Source organism: Apis florea, unplaced genomic scaffold, assembly GCF_048593485.1.
Source record: "Apis florea isolate Af1SG1 unplaced genomic scaffold, ASM4859348v1 contig_2293_pilon, whole genome shotgun sequence".
NCBI lineage: Eukaryota > Metazoa > Arthropoda > Insecta > Hymenoptera > Apidae > Apis > Apis florea.
In genome coordinates, this window is record NW_028256554.1 from 4,753,048 (window position 1) to 4,769,861 (window position 16,814).

The window sequence follows — 16,814 nt, forward strand, 5'->3', positions numbered from 1 at the left end:
ATTTTGTTTTTTTTTTTCTGCATCCGTGTTAATTTTCACAACGATGTTTCAAATTTTTGAAACATATAGTAGGAAAAAGTTCAAAATTTTGAAAATTGTATAAAATCCATGAAAGCATTCAGCGTCGTGGATTCAGAAATCACTGCTTGCCACGTCGAAGGAAAATATCGGTGGTTTTGAAAAAAAAGAAATCGATAACGAATACGTTTGAAAGAGTAATCCTATGAAGATAATAGAGACATTCTTTAAATTGCTTTTTTTTAAAAACTAGGATTTAGAATTTTGGAATTGACAGACATTCGCCATTTCTCGGAAACCATTTTGAAAAAAGGTTCACAGTATACAGTTTCAAGTATGGAAAGGGTAAATTTTTAGATGGGTTGGATAATTACAGATGATTGAAAGGTAGAGATCTCGGGGCAATTCTCAACTTCCACTTTCTGCTCGTAGCCGAGAGGATCGTATGAAAAATGATTGCGAAAATACGATGAATTGTTTAACATAACAGAGACGAAAGGCATAGAAATCCCCTTGCATTAGAATTCGTTAACGATTTTTTCCTTCACTTTTACAACCACGCCAAAGCGTTCATTTCGCGTTTTATCACTGCGCCAAACAATGGCTATAAAATATTAAAGGAAAAAAAAAAAAAAAATTTCGCAAAACCGTACATTTACGAAGGCCAAGGATCGCGAGGATCGACATGTAAAATAACCACCTCGAAACGCTATCTTTGCCCCGCGTCCATCTATTTAAGCTCTGCAACAATCCACTACTGAAAAGCATCTGTACAAACACCGTGCATCGCCGTATATACGAAGAATTTCACAACAAACATCCTTTGCTATCGAATAGACGGTTGCGCTGCGTGATTACGGGTAAAGCGAACAAAGTATGGAAATGGTCATTGTGCTTGGGGCATAAAAGAATCAGGCGTTTACGTAGCGCGGTTATTGTTAACTCGGAGGAACAAACGTTCGATAAATCGTTCTTATAGGAAGCTACTCCTTCGACAAAGTTTCAATCGTCGAACCGCGCAACGAGGTAGCGCGTGAACAGTTTTCAATGCCAGTAACTCGTTTCCTTTGTGAACAATGGACGGGACGACGTAACGTGCCGTGTCCCTCGTTTAATGCCACTTTGTTCGTGTTCGCTAAATTGGTGGCATTGTGCTAAGTCAGTCGAGAATAACTTTAAAGTTTCGAGTTAATCGAGAAGAGACAAATAGTCGAATTGGATAGGAGAGCCAGTTCTATCGAAATTTATTTATCGTATTACTTCTATCGTTTTCGTTTTGCGAGTAACGATGGAAGAAAAAAAAAAGGAGATATGAGTTTATAATATCAATTATAATTAGATATTATCATGGAATGATCAGAAGATAAGTAAATTTCGATAAAAAAAATAAATTGTTCCTGTTATCCATTGCATTAAGATAAGGTAAGTTGAGTAAAGAATAAGCGTAAATTAGTCGCGACAATTGTGATGAAATGAGAGAAATAGAATAAGAGAAGAACGAATAAGCAGCGTTACCATTCTTTACAACGAAAATGCCAAACTTTAAGAACTTGGAATTAATTACATAATATTTCACGAGAAAGAATGCTAACTTACTCAAAAATACAGGATTCAATATTCGACGAAATTCAATATTTATTCTCAATTTCAAAATCTCTAATATCAGGCCATTACCTTACGTAATCAAAAATCGTAAAAGGATCTACTTACATAAACGTAGCAATATTAAAACATGAAACGTGTCCATTTAAATCGAAAATAAAGAACGCGAAACTTGATCAGGAACTACGCTTATATTTCTTTTTGTTTTTTTTTTTTTTTTTTTGCAAGAAAAACAACACTTTTATTCGCCACGACTTTAAAGAGTAACCGAGCATTTTGAAACGGTCCGGTGATCAAGAAACCGGACAAGAAGTACCGCGACAAAACCGGACTTATTACTCATTAGCCTCTCCAATAGCTCGTCCGACCTAAAGATGGATATCCAATCCAGGGAGAATAACATCCGGTAAGAAACTGTTGAGATATAAACACGTGTATCTTAAATTTTGTAGATCCATCCTTTATTCAAGAGCCTTAAGACATTAGATTTTTTTTTTTTTTATTGAAATAAATCATTGATATTTATAAATTAATAAGTATCAAGTGAATTTTTTCATCAAATTATCATAATACAAAATTATTAATTAGACGATATTTCTTTACTTTACCGTTCAAATGATCAATTAAATTGTTTTCCGTATTTAATAATAAAAAATAGCGTGACAATTCTTCCTCTGAGAAATGATGAAAGTGTTTCAAGGTGAACGCTTAAAAAATGGCGAATGGGCGATTGAAAGATGTTAGACAAGGGTTGCAAATTGAAAGCAGAGACTTTTTTTGCTCAAGGTTGCGGATGGCTTTTCAGCTTTGTAGAATGCGGGGGAGGGTTATTGTTGTGGCGTGGTTGTGGAACGTTGTCCGAGTTTGAATGCGACATAAAGGCCGATGATAAGTCGGCATTAATACCGAAGAAACCCGTTGAATTCGCGGATATAGTGCTTTTAAACGATCGTATTGCGGTTTACGCGATTCAGCTTTTTCTTCGCGCCGCCATATTGATTTTGACACGAAGGACGCGGCGCGTTAATTTCGTATTTACACGTATATTATCAATGTGTTATGTGTATTATCAACCGCGGAAGTTTGCGCCTTTTATGGAAAATTTAAGTGTCAATTATCTATAGCAATATACCGCATAAAATGCATAGATATAAAATGCAAAGACATAAAATTTTCAGAGCAAAGTGTATTTTATTTCAATTCTATTTTTACAGTCATAATAATTCATAAAAATTTCGATTTTTACGCACCTTTTGATCTTTTGGTTCGTAAAATTTTACGATAAATTTATTTCTTAATATTATTTATTAATAAAAATGTAATAAAATTACATTTGGATGGATATTTAATGATATACTTTTGACTACTTTTCGAAGCAAAATATTTTCGAACACGCGATCGTTGAGATGAGTAGGTATTTTTTTTTTTTTTTAATTAAAAGTTTCCAGTCACGTGAAATTTTGTTCTTCTTATTTGACAGTTTCCTGCACCTACATTCGTATCATTTAGTTGAAATCGCGTGACTCTACGTACGTAGAAGAGAAAATTCATATTCCGATTCGAATCGCAGGAATTAAAGGAAGGAATTGAATTCGTTTAAACGTATCGCAAAAATATTATTGTTCCACAATTAATCCTGATAATTACATTTATTGTAATACTCGAATGTTACACGAACTTCGATAGAGGTATATATAATTTTTCTTTTCTTTCTTTTTTTCTTAATTAAACTGTTAATGGATAAGCGTCAAGATAATTCATTCGGTGTCCCCGAATAAAAATCACGAATAAAAATATTAATCGATTCACATGTAACACACGATGAATCATGCAAGGCAGCGGCCGACATGTGTCCAGAAATGGAGATTATATAAAGGATACGTGAAAAAGAAAAAAAATTAAATTACCAGCTATAGTCATCAACGTTAGCCGGATAATGAGGGATAAACAAAGCTCCATAATCGCGTAATACGCTTTCTAATAGCGGTGTTCGGTCATATAAGAGCATCCACCACATCTTTGAATAGGCTAAAAGTGGGACACGTTTGACTACGAACAATTCCTCTTTAAATACAAACTGGAATAAATTACAACACATGATATTTTTACACAAGAAAATTTTAATCATCAAATTTTACAAATATTTTCTTCTCGCGTCTTCCACGACTTCAATAATTATTGGATGAATTAAGATGAATAATGAATTTAAGAAGATAATGACGCTTAACTAACAATCGAAAAATCGAACGGTCGTTAAAATCGAATTAACCTTGAACGAGCCGATTAAATTGCTCGTGTATTATTAAATTATTTTAATTGATCGAATGAATTAACGAATCTGCTTCTTCCTAGGAATTTATCCACAAGAGAAACGATGGAAACAAGACAAAAATCGAATAAATAATTTTTTAACGTTCCCGAGAGAATTGGAGAATTAAAATTTTTCAACTCGTAACTCGTTCGATTGTTGTTGCACACAATAAAATCTGCAATCATTCAAACTTGGCAACAAAAGCGAAGCGATATGGATCGATCAATTCGATACATATCGCAAAAGTAAATTCGTTAATTCTCGCGTTTTGCCTCGAGATAAGCATAAGGAATTAACATAAATTAGAAAATCTGTTGTTCGTGTGATTTATGAAGGATAGGTATTCCTCCTACTCACTGTTTCTTCAAAAGACAATGCGCTATTAAGAGTGCATCTTCGTGACGAGTAGGGCATCACTAATTGCGTATAATCCTCTTCAGAATACGCTTTTAAGGAGAGATCGAACAGGTTTCGTGTGAAAATTTAATAAAGCTGATATAAATTGGAAACGTCAGATATGCGATCGAAATCGAGCAAGAAATAATTAAGAAAAAAAAAAAAAAAGATCACAAAAGTTGAAAGATTATCAAAAGATAAAATTATCTTTCTCTTTCACTTTCGACATTTTAAGATAAACCCGTCGAAACTGAACGTTCTTTTCGCGCGGATCAAGTAGATATTTAAGGAAATTTCTTGTATAATATTGCGAGCTTTATATCAATGTATAGTATAACGATTGAATAATAATTAAATATCATATTTATAATATTGTATTAAATTTCTGTTGCTTTGTAAATTACTTTCGCTACAATTTAACATTTACCATTAATTGATATATTATTATTATTATTATTATTATACAAGAAATTACTTCAAACTCAATATATTAACTCAAATAAAAAAAGAAGAAGAAGAAAGAAGAAATCGTATAAAATCTATTAATTGCAAATTTTAACAAATTTATTCGGTGTAAATTAAAACGTATTCAATTAGAAATCAAAAGGATCGAATAATATCATAATTGATGCGATATAATTAATGACAGAAAATTGATAATAACGGTGATAATCGGTAAAAATTTAAAAGAAGATTCAATTAGCAACTAGCTAACGAAATTATACGTGTTTCAGAGAACAAAAAAAAAATATGAATTATTCGTTAATGTATTCCCCGAAATAAGACACGGTCGCGTGTTTTTCTGTTCCTGTGATGAAAAATTCCTTAGATTGTTCGCAAAAGATACATTTGTAGGGAGAAAAATGCATTAAATTTACTTTGCAACCACCTCTTATCGAATTCTCATTCTTTTGTGCAAAATTCTGTTCTTGTTGACACGCTCGATAATTATGTAGTTCTTTTTTCTCGGGAACGAAAACTCGTACTTTGTCAACTAACCGAAAGATTATGAAAAACGAAAAAGATAAATTTCGCAAGAAAAAAAAAAAAAAAATGAAGTTTCGCATCGTAGAAAAAAAAAAAAATAATAGATAGTTCAAGCTTTTCTTCATTATCTCTCACGAATCACACACACGAAAAAAAAGAAAAAGGTTAATATTTACTACCGCATCGTATCTTCAACTTCGTAAAAAGTTCATTACAGGGAATATAATTACCGTGGAGAATTTATGTCTTCGTTCGCGCAAGTTTTTATGCCTCACTGGCGGAAATAACTTATGCAACTAACACGGGAAACAATAAACAGAGAAAGATTCACGCGGAAAATGTCTGCGAATTCTTTTAAACAGAAAAATTATATCACAAAAATATACATATTCGATCGTATTTAATTAGGATGAAAATTTAAAGGCTGTTCTCCTTGATTCCAATATGTGATAAATACTTTCGTACGAAAAAAATAACTTACTGTTAATCCCAACACATTTCTCTTTCAATAAAAATTGCCGTAAGTTAAAATTAAGTAAAAAGATATATCAAATATATTTATCAAATAGTAAAAATACTTTATTATTTTTTTTTTTCTCTTAAAAAAATGTTCTCTTTATTTACGTCTATGAAGCGCCAGGGTTCCGTTCCAATTCTTATTGATATTGAAAAAATGAAAGTCAATATATAGTCGGTTCATCATCGTTGCGGCAAATCGGCTTGCGTATCATTTTGTCTACGCTCATTATGGCGCCAAAAAATTGTGGTGAACGATCCTGTCCTATTCTTTGATTACGCACCTCCGAGTTTTCGCTTTCAGATATGCTGCTAACTTCACTCCTGAGATTCGATAAAGATATCAATTATTATACCAACACTTCCCTCCCGTGTTCCATATTTTATTATAAAATTATTAAAAAAAAATATTAAAAACTGTTTAACACGCGCAAAATCGATTGACACGTATATCTTTGGAAATCTAAATTATCTTTGCCAGCTTCGAACATCTCGATTCGAAATTGACTCGTTTCTTAACCCTTTCGCTACGGGCGACTTCTTCGACCACTAAAAATGTGCAAAAAAGGTGGCCGTGTTTACGCCTCGCCGCAACCCGAGTTGCTTTGACGGTGTTTATTGAAAAAAAAAAAAAATTGATGATAAAAACAATAAATATCGATTTTCAAAGAAAGATACTCGAAACGCTCGTCATATATACGATAAGCAGAACGATAGTCGCCCATAGTAACGAAAAGATTAAATAAATAATAAGAGAAATATCGTGCTATTATGCTTTTCAGAAATTTCAATGGAAAAATTAGAAATGCAGCGAATAAATTAACCGCACCAAAAGTGTGCACGAGAAAGATCGTTGCTTCGACGGTGTTCATTGAAAAAAAAATTGACGATAAAAACGAAATATCGATGCTACATTTCCAGAGAAAGATACTCGATGTGCAATAACACCGTATCGTCAACTCGTCGTATCGCACGATACGCGGCATCAGAGCGACTGTAATCGCCCGTATCAACGTCCACACTTGTGCACCATCCAAATCGAGAAATCTGAGAAAAGGAAAAGGATCCCTTTCGAGCCCCTTCTCGAAACGTGGGATTCAATTAATCACGATTGACAATAATCGAGCAGCCGAGAAACGTTCGTCGTCGAACGGCGTGGGCTTATTCCCATAAGCCAGATTAACGCCAGAGATCAACGATTTCGCTCACGTGAGTCGAAGGAACGGTCAGACTTTGTTTCACGAGTTGCGTGGAGGACCCCGTAGGACGGCCACTTTTACTTTCCAAAGCGATAAAACACGCATGTCATCATACGCGAGAACATCTTCCAGGGCTCAGCCACGGCAAATAAAGAGTTGAACGCCCACGAAATGCACGGGCTACGTGGGATCCGGCGAAAAAAAAAAGGGGAAAAAATCTTCGATACTCGTTCACGACCACCCACCCCTAATCGTCAAAGCATCGTGCGCCTGGCTGCACGACCTTATGAGATGAGCTGAGGAGGAGGATTTATTGACTCGTAAAGGAATTGTACAATTACGTGAAAAAAAATTTTTCACCCGTGTGAAAAATTGTGAGATTATTTTCTACACGACGAAGAGAAGCATGCTTGCTTGCGAAAGATAAATTTTTTGTAAAATTAATTTTTGAAACGTCGAGAAAAATTTGAATAATTTTCTTTCCTTTTTTTTTTTTTTTTTTCTTTCTTGAAAGAATATAATGATATACGTATATGTACTGATAGTAACGAGGTATTACTCGAAAGTTACGTAAATTTGACATAATTAGAAACATCACGCTCCCCTATTTGCGAGTAACGATCGATCATAAATCAAACACACGTGTACGTTTGAAGGCGCGGTACAAAGCACGCGATTAAAGTTCGTAAGACACACGATGATAATGCGACGAGAAAATTCCAGTAGGAACGGATCACGCAACTCGCGAAAGTGTTAATTTCGCTTGCCGATTCTCTCGAAACTCTATTAGCCTCTCCTACTTTCATCTCGAGAACGTGCTCATTATCCCGGCTAATGAGGAAGGATTACGAACAGGAATTAATCCAACGACGCTTAACGACGTCAACTTTTTCGTATCGCTGAATTTTATCTTTTCCAACAAAGATTATAATTCCTGGCCACGTTCGCTAATAGACACGAATGGACGATTCGAAAGTAGAATAATAATAATAATAATAATAATCAAAAAAATTACAAAGTTTTTGAAAAATATCTAATCAATTTCACCTTTGCCCACACTTGCACAAACACCTACTTTAAATTCACCGTAAAATATGAATCGCTCTGATGACGCTCTTTTCTCGTAATAAAACAATTAAAAACTCCGTTCCACCGACATTGAAACAATTTCACCGCCTCTCAACCTAATACACAGACTAACGAAAACCAAAGTTGAAATCAAAGTTTCGGTTACTTGAAATCGATCCACAAATTCGTTTCGACCTCGAGAACGAAATTCTTAACAGGAAACTGGCTCGATAGCGCGCGATCCGGGCTCACGAGACAGCGGTTAACCGTTCTTCCGTAATCGAAAATTTTGCCAAGCTTATCGGCACGCCACAGCTACCCAATACGACTAACACATCCAACCTCTCTGCACAACACATCGATCGACCGGGCAAAGAGAATCCATATTCCGTGCCAGGATGCACCTGCCTCCCTGACAAATCGTCCAAGTTATTCAGCGTGGCGAGGCACGATTCAACAATCCCCATTTTCGTTAGAGCCTGGTTAAAATCTGTGAACGGAGAAGCGGGTGGGCGTGGGAGGAGGAGCGTGTAACCACGGTCGTGCAACCGCAAGCACACAGTTTTAAGACAAGAGAAATTTCTCTCCATTGCTCGAATTTCTGTTTGCATAACCCGGGGAGAAAGTGGGGTTTTTATCGTTCACTATGGAGAATGTCACCGTTCCGTTATTTTTCTACCCCTTTTACGGTTTTAACTTTTACGCTCGGATCTTTTCTTCGAAGTTTGTTGAAGTCGAATGGTAATTGATAAATATTTTAGCTTTTCGTAGCGCAATTATAATTGTGAAAATTATAGACTTGTGCGCGATTACGATCTCCATAGGTATCAACGCGATTGAATCTGATTCCCGTTACCCGTCTCGATACATTATCTCTGTAAGGGTATTTTATAAAAGCAATACGCTTCGTCGTATAATTTTAACGCCTTTATTAAGTTTAATTCGTTCTTGTTTCGCTCTTGAGCAAATTTTAATCCCCACCTCTCGTATCTGAAATATTCGTTACATCTATTCGTCAAAAGTAATTCGTTAGATACTCGAAAATCCTCTTATTATCAATTTTTCACTGAGCAAACATCGCGCGACTTCTTCCATCTCTAACGATTATTTTATCTCGGTAGTCGAGATAATCGAGGAAAACCTCGATCAATCCGCGAACAATGTCTTAATAATAAATAGGATATGTATACTGCGATTTTCAATATCCATGGAGAGGGGGAGGGAGGGAGAATATTTCATAGCGCGCATAATACGAATTCCTCTCCTCCTCCACGGACAAAGAACGCTATAAATAACGGATGAAATTAATATTTCAATGCGCATTGCCCCACCACACACTTTCTCGAAACGAGGTGACCGATAGATAGAAACGTGTGTGTATATATATATATATATATACGTATACACATGCACCGGATGTATGCACAATCGTACGAAACGAATGAGTCACGTATCGTAGACGTAACCACGGCTCGGTAGAACGCAGCCTGTAATCAAATAGGATCTCCTCCCGTACGATTCAGTGAGCAAAACGCACACTCGTGAAAGTCTGGCACCTCGAGTTACCGCCGAGTGCAACTCGTTCAGTTACACTTCACTGTCCGAGTATAATGAAGCCGGCCAAGTTTTCGATCGGAACTGAATTTGTCCATTATGCGCCGATCGGTTCACGAGTTGCAAAATCGAAAACGGTGCGTGGAATATGACCGGCGTGCATGGATCGTGAATCATTCCATCCGTTAATTGGTTCTTGCGCCGAGGAGAGGAATAAAAAGGGAGGGGGGAGAAAAAAAGAAAAGAAAAGAAAAGAGAGAAGAGGAGGAGAGAATAAACGATTTGTGCGATTGGAATGAAAGATGTATTGTATGGAAACAGGAGTGTGGGCTTCTATCTAACCCGTAGACATAGAAAATTCGAAGATATCTTCTTTTTTTTTTTTTTTGCCGGATTATTATTCCTCTCTCGAAATCGATTCGAAGTCGAAAGTATAAGGATTCGTCTAATTCTTCCCTCGTTCGTGCAAATTGGTCAAGGTGATTCGACTTTATGAATGAGTTCAATTGTTAGAATTGTTAAATTGTAAATATTTATTTTTTATCTCGATCAAGCGCAATATTAATTTTTCCACCAGAACTTATTTTCATGTTTTCAATGGAGTTGAAAATAAAAACGTGAAATCGTTCATCGACGAGCGTGAAGAGATCGGAGATCATAATCGTGCATAAATTTCTATCAATTTTCCTATTGTTATTGTTGTAAAAAAAAATTATATTATTTATATTATTTACATAATGGAATTGGTTCGTCGAAAATTCTCGAAGAATTCTCATCCCTCTCTTTAAATTTCGCGCAAATTAATCGAGATAGTTGAATCTGATCTAATTCGATATCTCTTTACGAATGTGTAACCTGTTATTTGAACCATTAAGTATGTGTACTCATAGTTCAAGTGGCTCGAGTTTAAGTAATCTGATAAAATTTCTGACCTAAAATAAAATGTTTATTTTATTTGACTAGGAACATACTTTTTTTTTATGTAAAATTCACAATCCTTTGATTTGGTAATTTAAATTTATATGGCAAATTATTATGGCAATTGCGTATTTCACTAAGTAATTATAATTTTGTAATATTTTTGTCGCGCGACACGTGGTTGGATTTAAATATAAAATATTGCAAATCAGAGAAATAAACGAGAAATAATATTCTGTATGGAAATCGATTGGCTGACCGTTTTACCATGGTGTAACGATGGTAGAATAGATGCAATATTTCCTTCGTGAAATCACCTCGACAAATCATTTCACTTGGTGCAAGGATAAGGATTTCCTTTCCATTGCCTTTCGAGACCTCTCGTAATTTTATCCTACGCGCAACGAGAAACGTCTGAACAATTTGTATTTTATTGGCCATCGTTTCTATTTTGAAAATTGATAAAAACAACTAACGGCCGGACATAAAAAGATGATAATCTTAATATCAATATTCGTTTAATAACAGCATAAAAATATCCCACTGTTCAATAACGATTTTTAAAATTGAAGAAAAAATTACAAGCCACTGTTAGAACAACTAATTAAGATAATTTATAGATTTTAATAATATTAGTCTTGCCTACAAAAGCAGAACTGGAACCAAAATTGAATCGAAGCTTGAATAAATCGGTTTAAATCACGGAATTGACGATATATTGGCTTAAGGAAATCAGAGTAGCGAAATGTAGGATAATGGGTCTTTTAAGAAATTAAGAAAAACAAGCAGCGATTACTTCCTTCCTGATTCGCTCGATATGAAAACGAACTATTTTTAGCCTGAATTATTACCATAAACGAGAAGTGAATTATGTACACCAACATCGTTAAAACGAAAACAATGAAGCAATGAACGGCTAAAACATAAAAGTCTGACTCCAATTAGAAGGACTTTGGAACCGGCCTCCATTGTATTTAAAAGAAATTATTTAAAATCGTATCGAACGATTATCATACATTTATATAGGCGCGGGATGCCTATATATAATGAAATTAATTTCCTCCAAGTTTAAACCGACACAGATTAAATATACACGCACGCTGTTAATCGATAACTCGTCGCTACGTAAAATAACTGTTGCGCTTGCAGCGATAAGTAAGCCATCTAAAGGACAATGTACAACGATATTCAACGATATTCGAACGATCGAGGAAAAATAGTTAAAACGATCATTGGTTACCGCAGAATTCCTGAATAATTAGGAAAACAGTTCCAACGATAATTCCATTCCTTCCAGCAATTTTATCTATTTTCCACTTTCTAAATCCCCTTACCTGCCCAACTCGAAAGAAAATCGGCGAGCAATCAGAACCTGTCCGTGTCACCGAGACTAAGGCTAATAACAAGGGCCATCTCGCGGACAATCATCCGCCAACAGTCGAAACTGTTTCCGCCGAGGCTTATTCCATCGACGACGAATGCAAACCGACCACAATAACGATACCGTTACCGATTTTTTAGCGCGGTTAGCACGCGAGTAGGTTTACCGAACGGAGCCGCACGATGCGCCGCAATCTTCCACTCGGTCGTCACGCCGCTCTGCGCAGTTGTACACTCGATATCTGGCCACCGCTCTGCGGCTTGCACCCCGAAACGCGCGTACGCGAAAACCAATGTAAAACGAGAAAATATAATGCCGCGCGTGCAACCGTGTCACCGCAGGTATTAGATTGAGTAACAGGCTCGTTTCCATTTTGAAGGAATTCGCGCGCAATTCGGATGGAAGAATGAATCGAGACGAATGAGAATTGAATTGGGTAACTGATTCATGAAGGTGAATTTGAGCGCGAATTTGGATTCGATAGGATTTTTGTCGAGATTTTTCTTTTGCATCTAGGCAAGATTGTATTGTATACGTAGCCATTGAACATTGGATCGATAGGCACGATGTAGAAGGTACTAATTGTTACAAAGAAAATTATTGATTGCAAACGAATGGTACGATAACAATTTTATCTTTATACTCCAACAAATAAAGCAATTTTATAAGTCGTTTAACTTCTTATCATTGTCTACAATGTGTAATAAGCTTTGCTATGATAAGCAATATCTGAGAAGAGAGAAATCTGACTGTGACTAAAAAAGGAAGAAATGTACTTATAATATCCTAAATAATACGAATAATTGTTATCCGACGTGAAAAAATATAATACAAACGATACGAACAAATGATCGGGAAAATAACATACTGTAAATCTAATTTACAAGCAATAAGTTTATCGTTGTCGGATTATATGTGTTTATATATAAATGCAACAACAAGATTGAACTAATTTCACGCAAGATCTCCAATGAAACATATTCGCAAATAAGTAACTTCTTATTTACACTATGATTAAATAATCGAAGGATAATCATTTAAATCGATGTAATTTCTTACGAGCTTACCTCGTATTCGATCCGCTAAATCCACTTTCAACGTTTATCGTATTCTGCAGATAAACCTCTTGACGATCGTCGGTTTGAATATAGAACAACGGGACATTTCGAGTCTCTTGGTCCCTAACTTCTTCCACTTGGGATCTAAAGGGTACGATTATAAATAATTTTTTGATCGATGTTACACACTTTTCACGTTTAATTGCACCTCGAATTGATACACGATCGCACACGATTAAAAAAGATTTGAAAAAAATATATAATATCTAATCATCTCTATTCAGCCAAATAGAATCACTTTTAAAATCACGTATCTCTAAATGATAATTGGCTAGTATAATTCAAATGTGAAAATCGATCGACCACTTTTTTGCTCGATTCGAAGGTTAAAGATAACTAAATTAATACCCCATGTGCGAGGACAAAGCTTCTCTGAACTCCAATATATTCCCCCCAGGGATATTTTCGCGGTTCAACACATTCACGAAAATCCCATTCGTGGTCATCGCTTCGGTGGTCACGGAGTTTGAAATCGTTTGAACAGGTTCGATTTCAGCAGTCGCAATCATGGCGGGATATTCGCCTGTAAGGAAGCCCGACTAAATTTCGTGACGCATAAACCGATGAATATTGCATTACCACTCCACCGAGCCGAGTACAAGTCGTACAAAAAAAAAAAAATTAAAATATAGTCTCTGTTTCTTGGAATGATTGGAAATTTCCTGTCGTAGATTTTACGTGATATAATAAAATTTCTATATGCTCCGATACGATGTTATTATTAATCAAATTTATTATTTGATTTAATGGATCGATACTTTTTAATTGGAATAATAATTATAGAAATAATTATATAACGTACTACAATAAATAATCGATAAATATCGAGTCAATTCAAAAACGTATAGATAATTTTTTTCACGTCTTCTTCAGCAATTTTTCAATCGTATAACTTTTTATTATAATTATAATGTACGATATATGGAGCATAATTTTTAATTCACGTTATATATATAAGAGAGAATTTTATATTATAAGATTCTTCTGTACACGATATAATTGTCGTAAATAATTTATCATCGTAAAAAAAAAAAAAAAAAAAAAAAAAGAAACGAAGTATGAATCATTAAGGGCAAACATTTCGACAATCAATAAGCCCGCATGATAGAATTTACCCCTTCTCCCCTTTCCTATTCACATAATCAATGATTGGATATACTTGTGTCGTCGTTTTCGTTCGAGCTGGAAGACGAAGGTCCTCCACGATCATGTTCCCCGAAATCGTTCGAAGGTCCACCATAAATCTCGTATCTATTAACAGCATGGTTCTCCGACCAGCTGATCGAATCCTCATCTTCCGGTATAGTCTGTTCATTGCTCGTGGACACTGGTAAATCATGGCTCATCAACATTATATTATAACATATATAAATATGAAATGTAAATGCGAAGAATTGTAAATGTTTCGTTTCGAATTGCTAAGTTTCGAAACAAACGTAGATTTTGAATTTTAAATGGATAATCTGAACAGCAAAGTTTATAGATTACATCCTTACATTTGATAACAATCGTACAAAAAAATTAGAATAAATATTTCGTCTTAGTATCTTTAGATTCCCTCGAATCGAATGAAATGAAAACGAAATTTGATAGAAAAACGAAATATTTTATATATATCGTTATTTACAATTATAATTTGTAATTATATAATTTAAAATTGAAAAGAAAAAACAAATATCAAGAATAAATTGAATACTATAATTTGTGACGCAATCCCATTAAAAATCTAAAAGGAATATTAGAATTAAAGAGAATGTCGTCTCCTTTCTTATTTAATCATATTTATGCATATGCGAAAAAGAAAAATCAAACTTTGTTGTTCGTGGAAAATAAATTCATTATAATTATCATAGACGTTATAATAAAATTAAATTAATTTCCATAATATAAACATTTACCCATCGAGATTTCTAGCATCGCGCGGTTTAACATGCTTTCCGTGATTTCAGTCATTTCAGAAATATTACTGATCGGTTCTTTTTCGGATTCGAGATTCCCTCCGCTCTTCAATCTCATCAAACGTCTCAGGTAATAACCGACATTCGGTAGCTTCGATCTGATCTGTTCGTTATGATCGCTAAACGAGGTTCCGTTCAAAAGCAAGACGAAATGTCGCGACACGTGTAACATTTAAATCGTTAAATAAATATTAATACTTGAAAATATGTCGTTTACTCGAGACCGTTACAAATGAAAACAAATTGACGTGTTGGTGCTACGTATTTGTAATTCTTTTTTTCATGTGAACATTCATGATTACTGTAACACGGTAACTGTATTCATATTTAGATATCACCGATAATTCTAAATTTTTTATTTTTTTGTATTAATGTGATTTACAAATTTTAATCTCTAAAAGAAATTTTTAGCGCTTCGTGTTTTTAAATTTCAATCAAAATACTTATGTATTTCATATTGCATACTTTGATTTTAATTAGAAAATTAATGAAATTTTATTTTTTATTAAAAATAAATCTAAACATTAAAATTTCCAAAGATTTTTTTTTTATTTTTGTATTATATATTAGAAATATCAATTTAAAAAAAAAATGTTGATATAGATATTAAACAATATTTAATAATTAAACAAATTTAATTGACTTTATCTATTTATTTTTATCAATTTCAATTCTTATCAATAAAAATAATAAATATGTTATAATAAATATTCAATATAAAAATAAGTGTTTAATTGATTAAATTTTATTTAATAATTATTTGATTTTGCATAAACATTTGCAAATATTTATAAATTTAGTCATAATATACTAAAAATTTTCAACAATTTGAATGTAATTGAAATATATAAAGCAATAAATTTAAAAACACTATAATAAGTGAGAAATGAAAAGAAATCATAGTTACTTGACTCAAAAGATGGATGGAACTATATTTCGAAAATTATTTGAAAGAATCATCGAGTTAGAAATAAAAATAAAAAAAATATTATGTGTCAGACATTAAAATCTCACCTTCTTGGTTATGTTACTCGCGGTGGGTAGATTCGTACCCTTAACACGCTTATCAACGGAACCCTGCGAATTTAATTCTTCCGCATCATTTGCCATAGAAACATTACTTTCCGACAGATTTTCTGAGAAAGTACCATCACTCATAGCGAAAGTCAAAATATCCACGAGAAGGTATATAGAAACTAGGCACAGGCCTGGGTTACTTGTCAATTTTCACATCGTGCAATTTGACATTACCCGTCGGTTTTTATCGACCGTCGCTTTTTCGTTGGCACCACCTTCATTGTTTTCGTTTACGCGTGTTACGATTTTAATATTTAAATAACAATCAGAACATTGCTTTATTACAAAACATCATTTGATATATTTTAAAACGTATAAATAAGCAGCAAAAACCATAACAAATTGTAAATAATATATATTATACGCAATAAATAATATCTCACGTAACTATTTAAATTTCATATTTCATTATGGAAATTTGTATTAAGCGATCTTTATAGCATTGTCAAAAAATAACATTCGCTATATTATTAATTTCAAAAACATATTAAAAATGTCTTTCAATAATTTTAATAATATTATGCTAAATGATTTATTTCTAAAATATACTGGATGTACTAATTAATATTATATCCTGCTTGTAAAAAAAAATCAAATAAAATATTTAAAGGTTATGAAAAAAATTAACAATTTGGAGTCCTCCTTGCAAAAATATGGCGATGCAAGAAGCATCTGATTACCGAACACATTGAAGCAACCGTAATTATTAGA

The 16,814-nt window shown here is 33.8% G+C and overlaps 2 protein-coding genes across 4 annotated transcripts in view; both read right to left on the minus strand.

The window, feature by feature from the left end:
- jvl (javelin-like) overlaps positions 1-16,814 on the minus strand; it is an 82,345-nt gene that overhangs the window by 64,706 nt on the left and 825 nt on the right. The window lies entirely within an intron of this gene.
- Positions 5,868-16,351, minus strand: LOC100868539 (uncharacterized). Its single transcript, XM_012487901.3, has 6 exons — positions 16,041-16,351; positions 14,967-15,129; positions 14,228-14,395; positions 13,417-13,591; positions 13,018-13,152; positions 5,868-6,154 (listed from the first exon to the last, which is right to left on the minus strand). The coding sequence occupies exons 1-6, from the start codon at positions 16,182-16,184 to the stop codon at positions 5,995-5,997; spliced, it is 945 nt and encodes a 314-aa protein (XP_012343355.2). The 5' UTR covers positions 16,185-16,351; the 3' UTR covers positions 5,868-5,994.

Bases quoted from the DNA above. Each gene is read 5' to 3' on its own strand.
- LOC100868539 (XM_012487901.3), bottom strand. From the start codon at position 16,184: ATGAGTGATGGTACTTTCTCAGAAAATCTGTCGGAAAGTAATGTTTCT. The intron at 14,396-14,966 runs GTAAATGTTTAT...ATGATTTACCAG, and splicing joins GATGCTAGAAATCTCGATGG to TGTCCACGAGCAATGAACAG. The intron at 6,155-13,017 runs GTAAGCTCGTAA...ATCGAATCTCAG, and splicing joins TTTAGCGGATCGAATACGAG to GAGTGAAGTTAGCAGCATAT.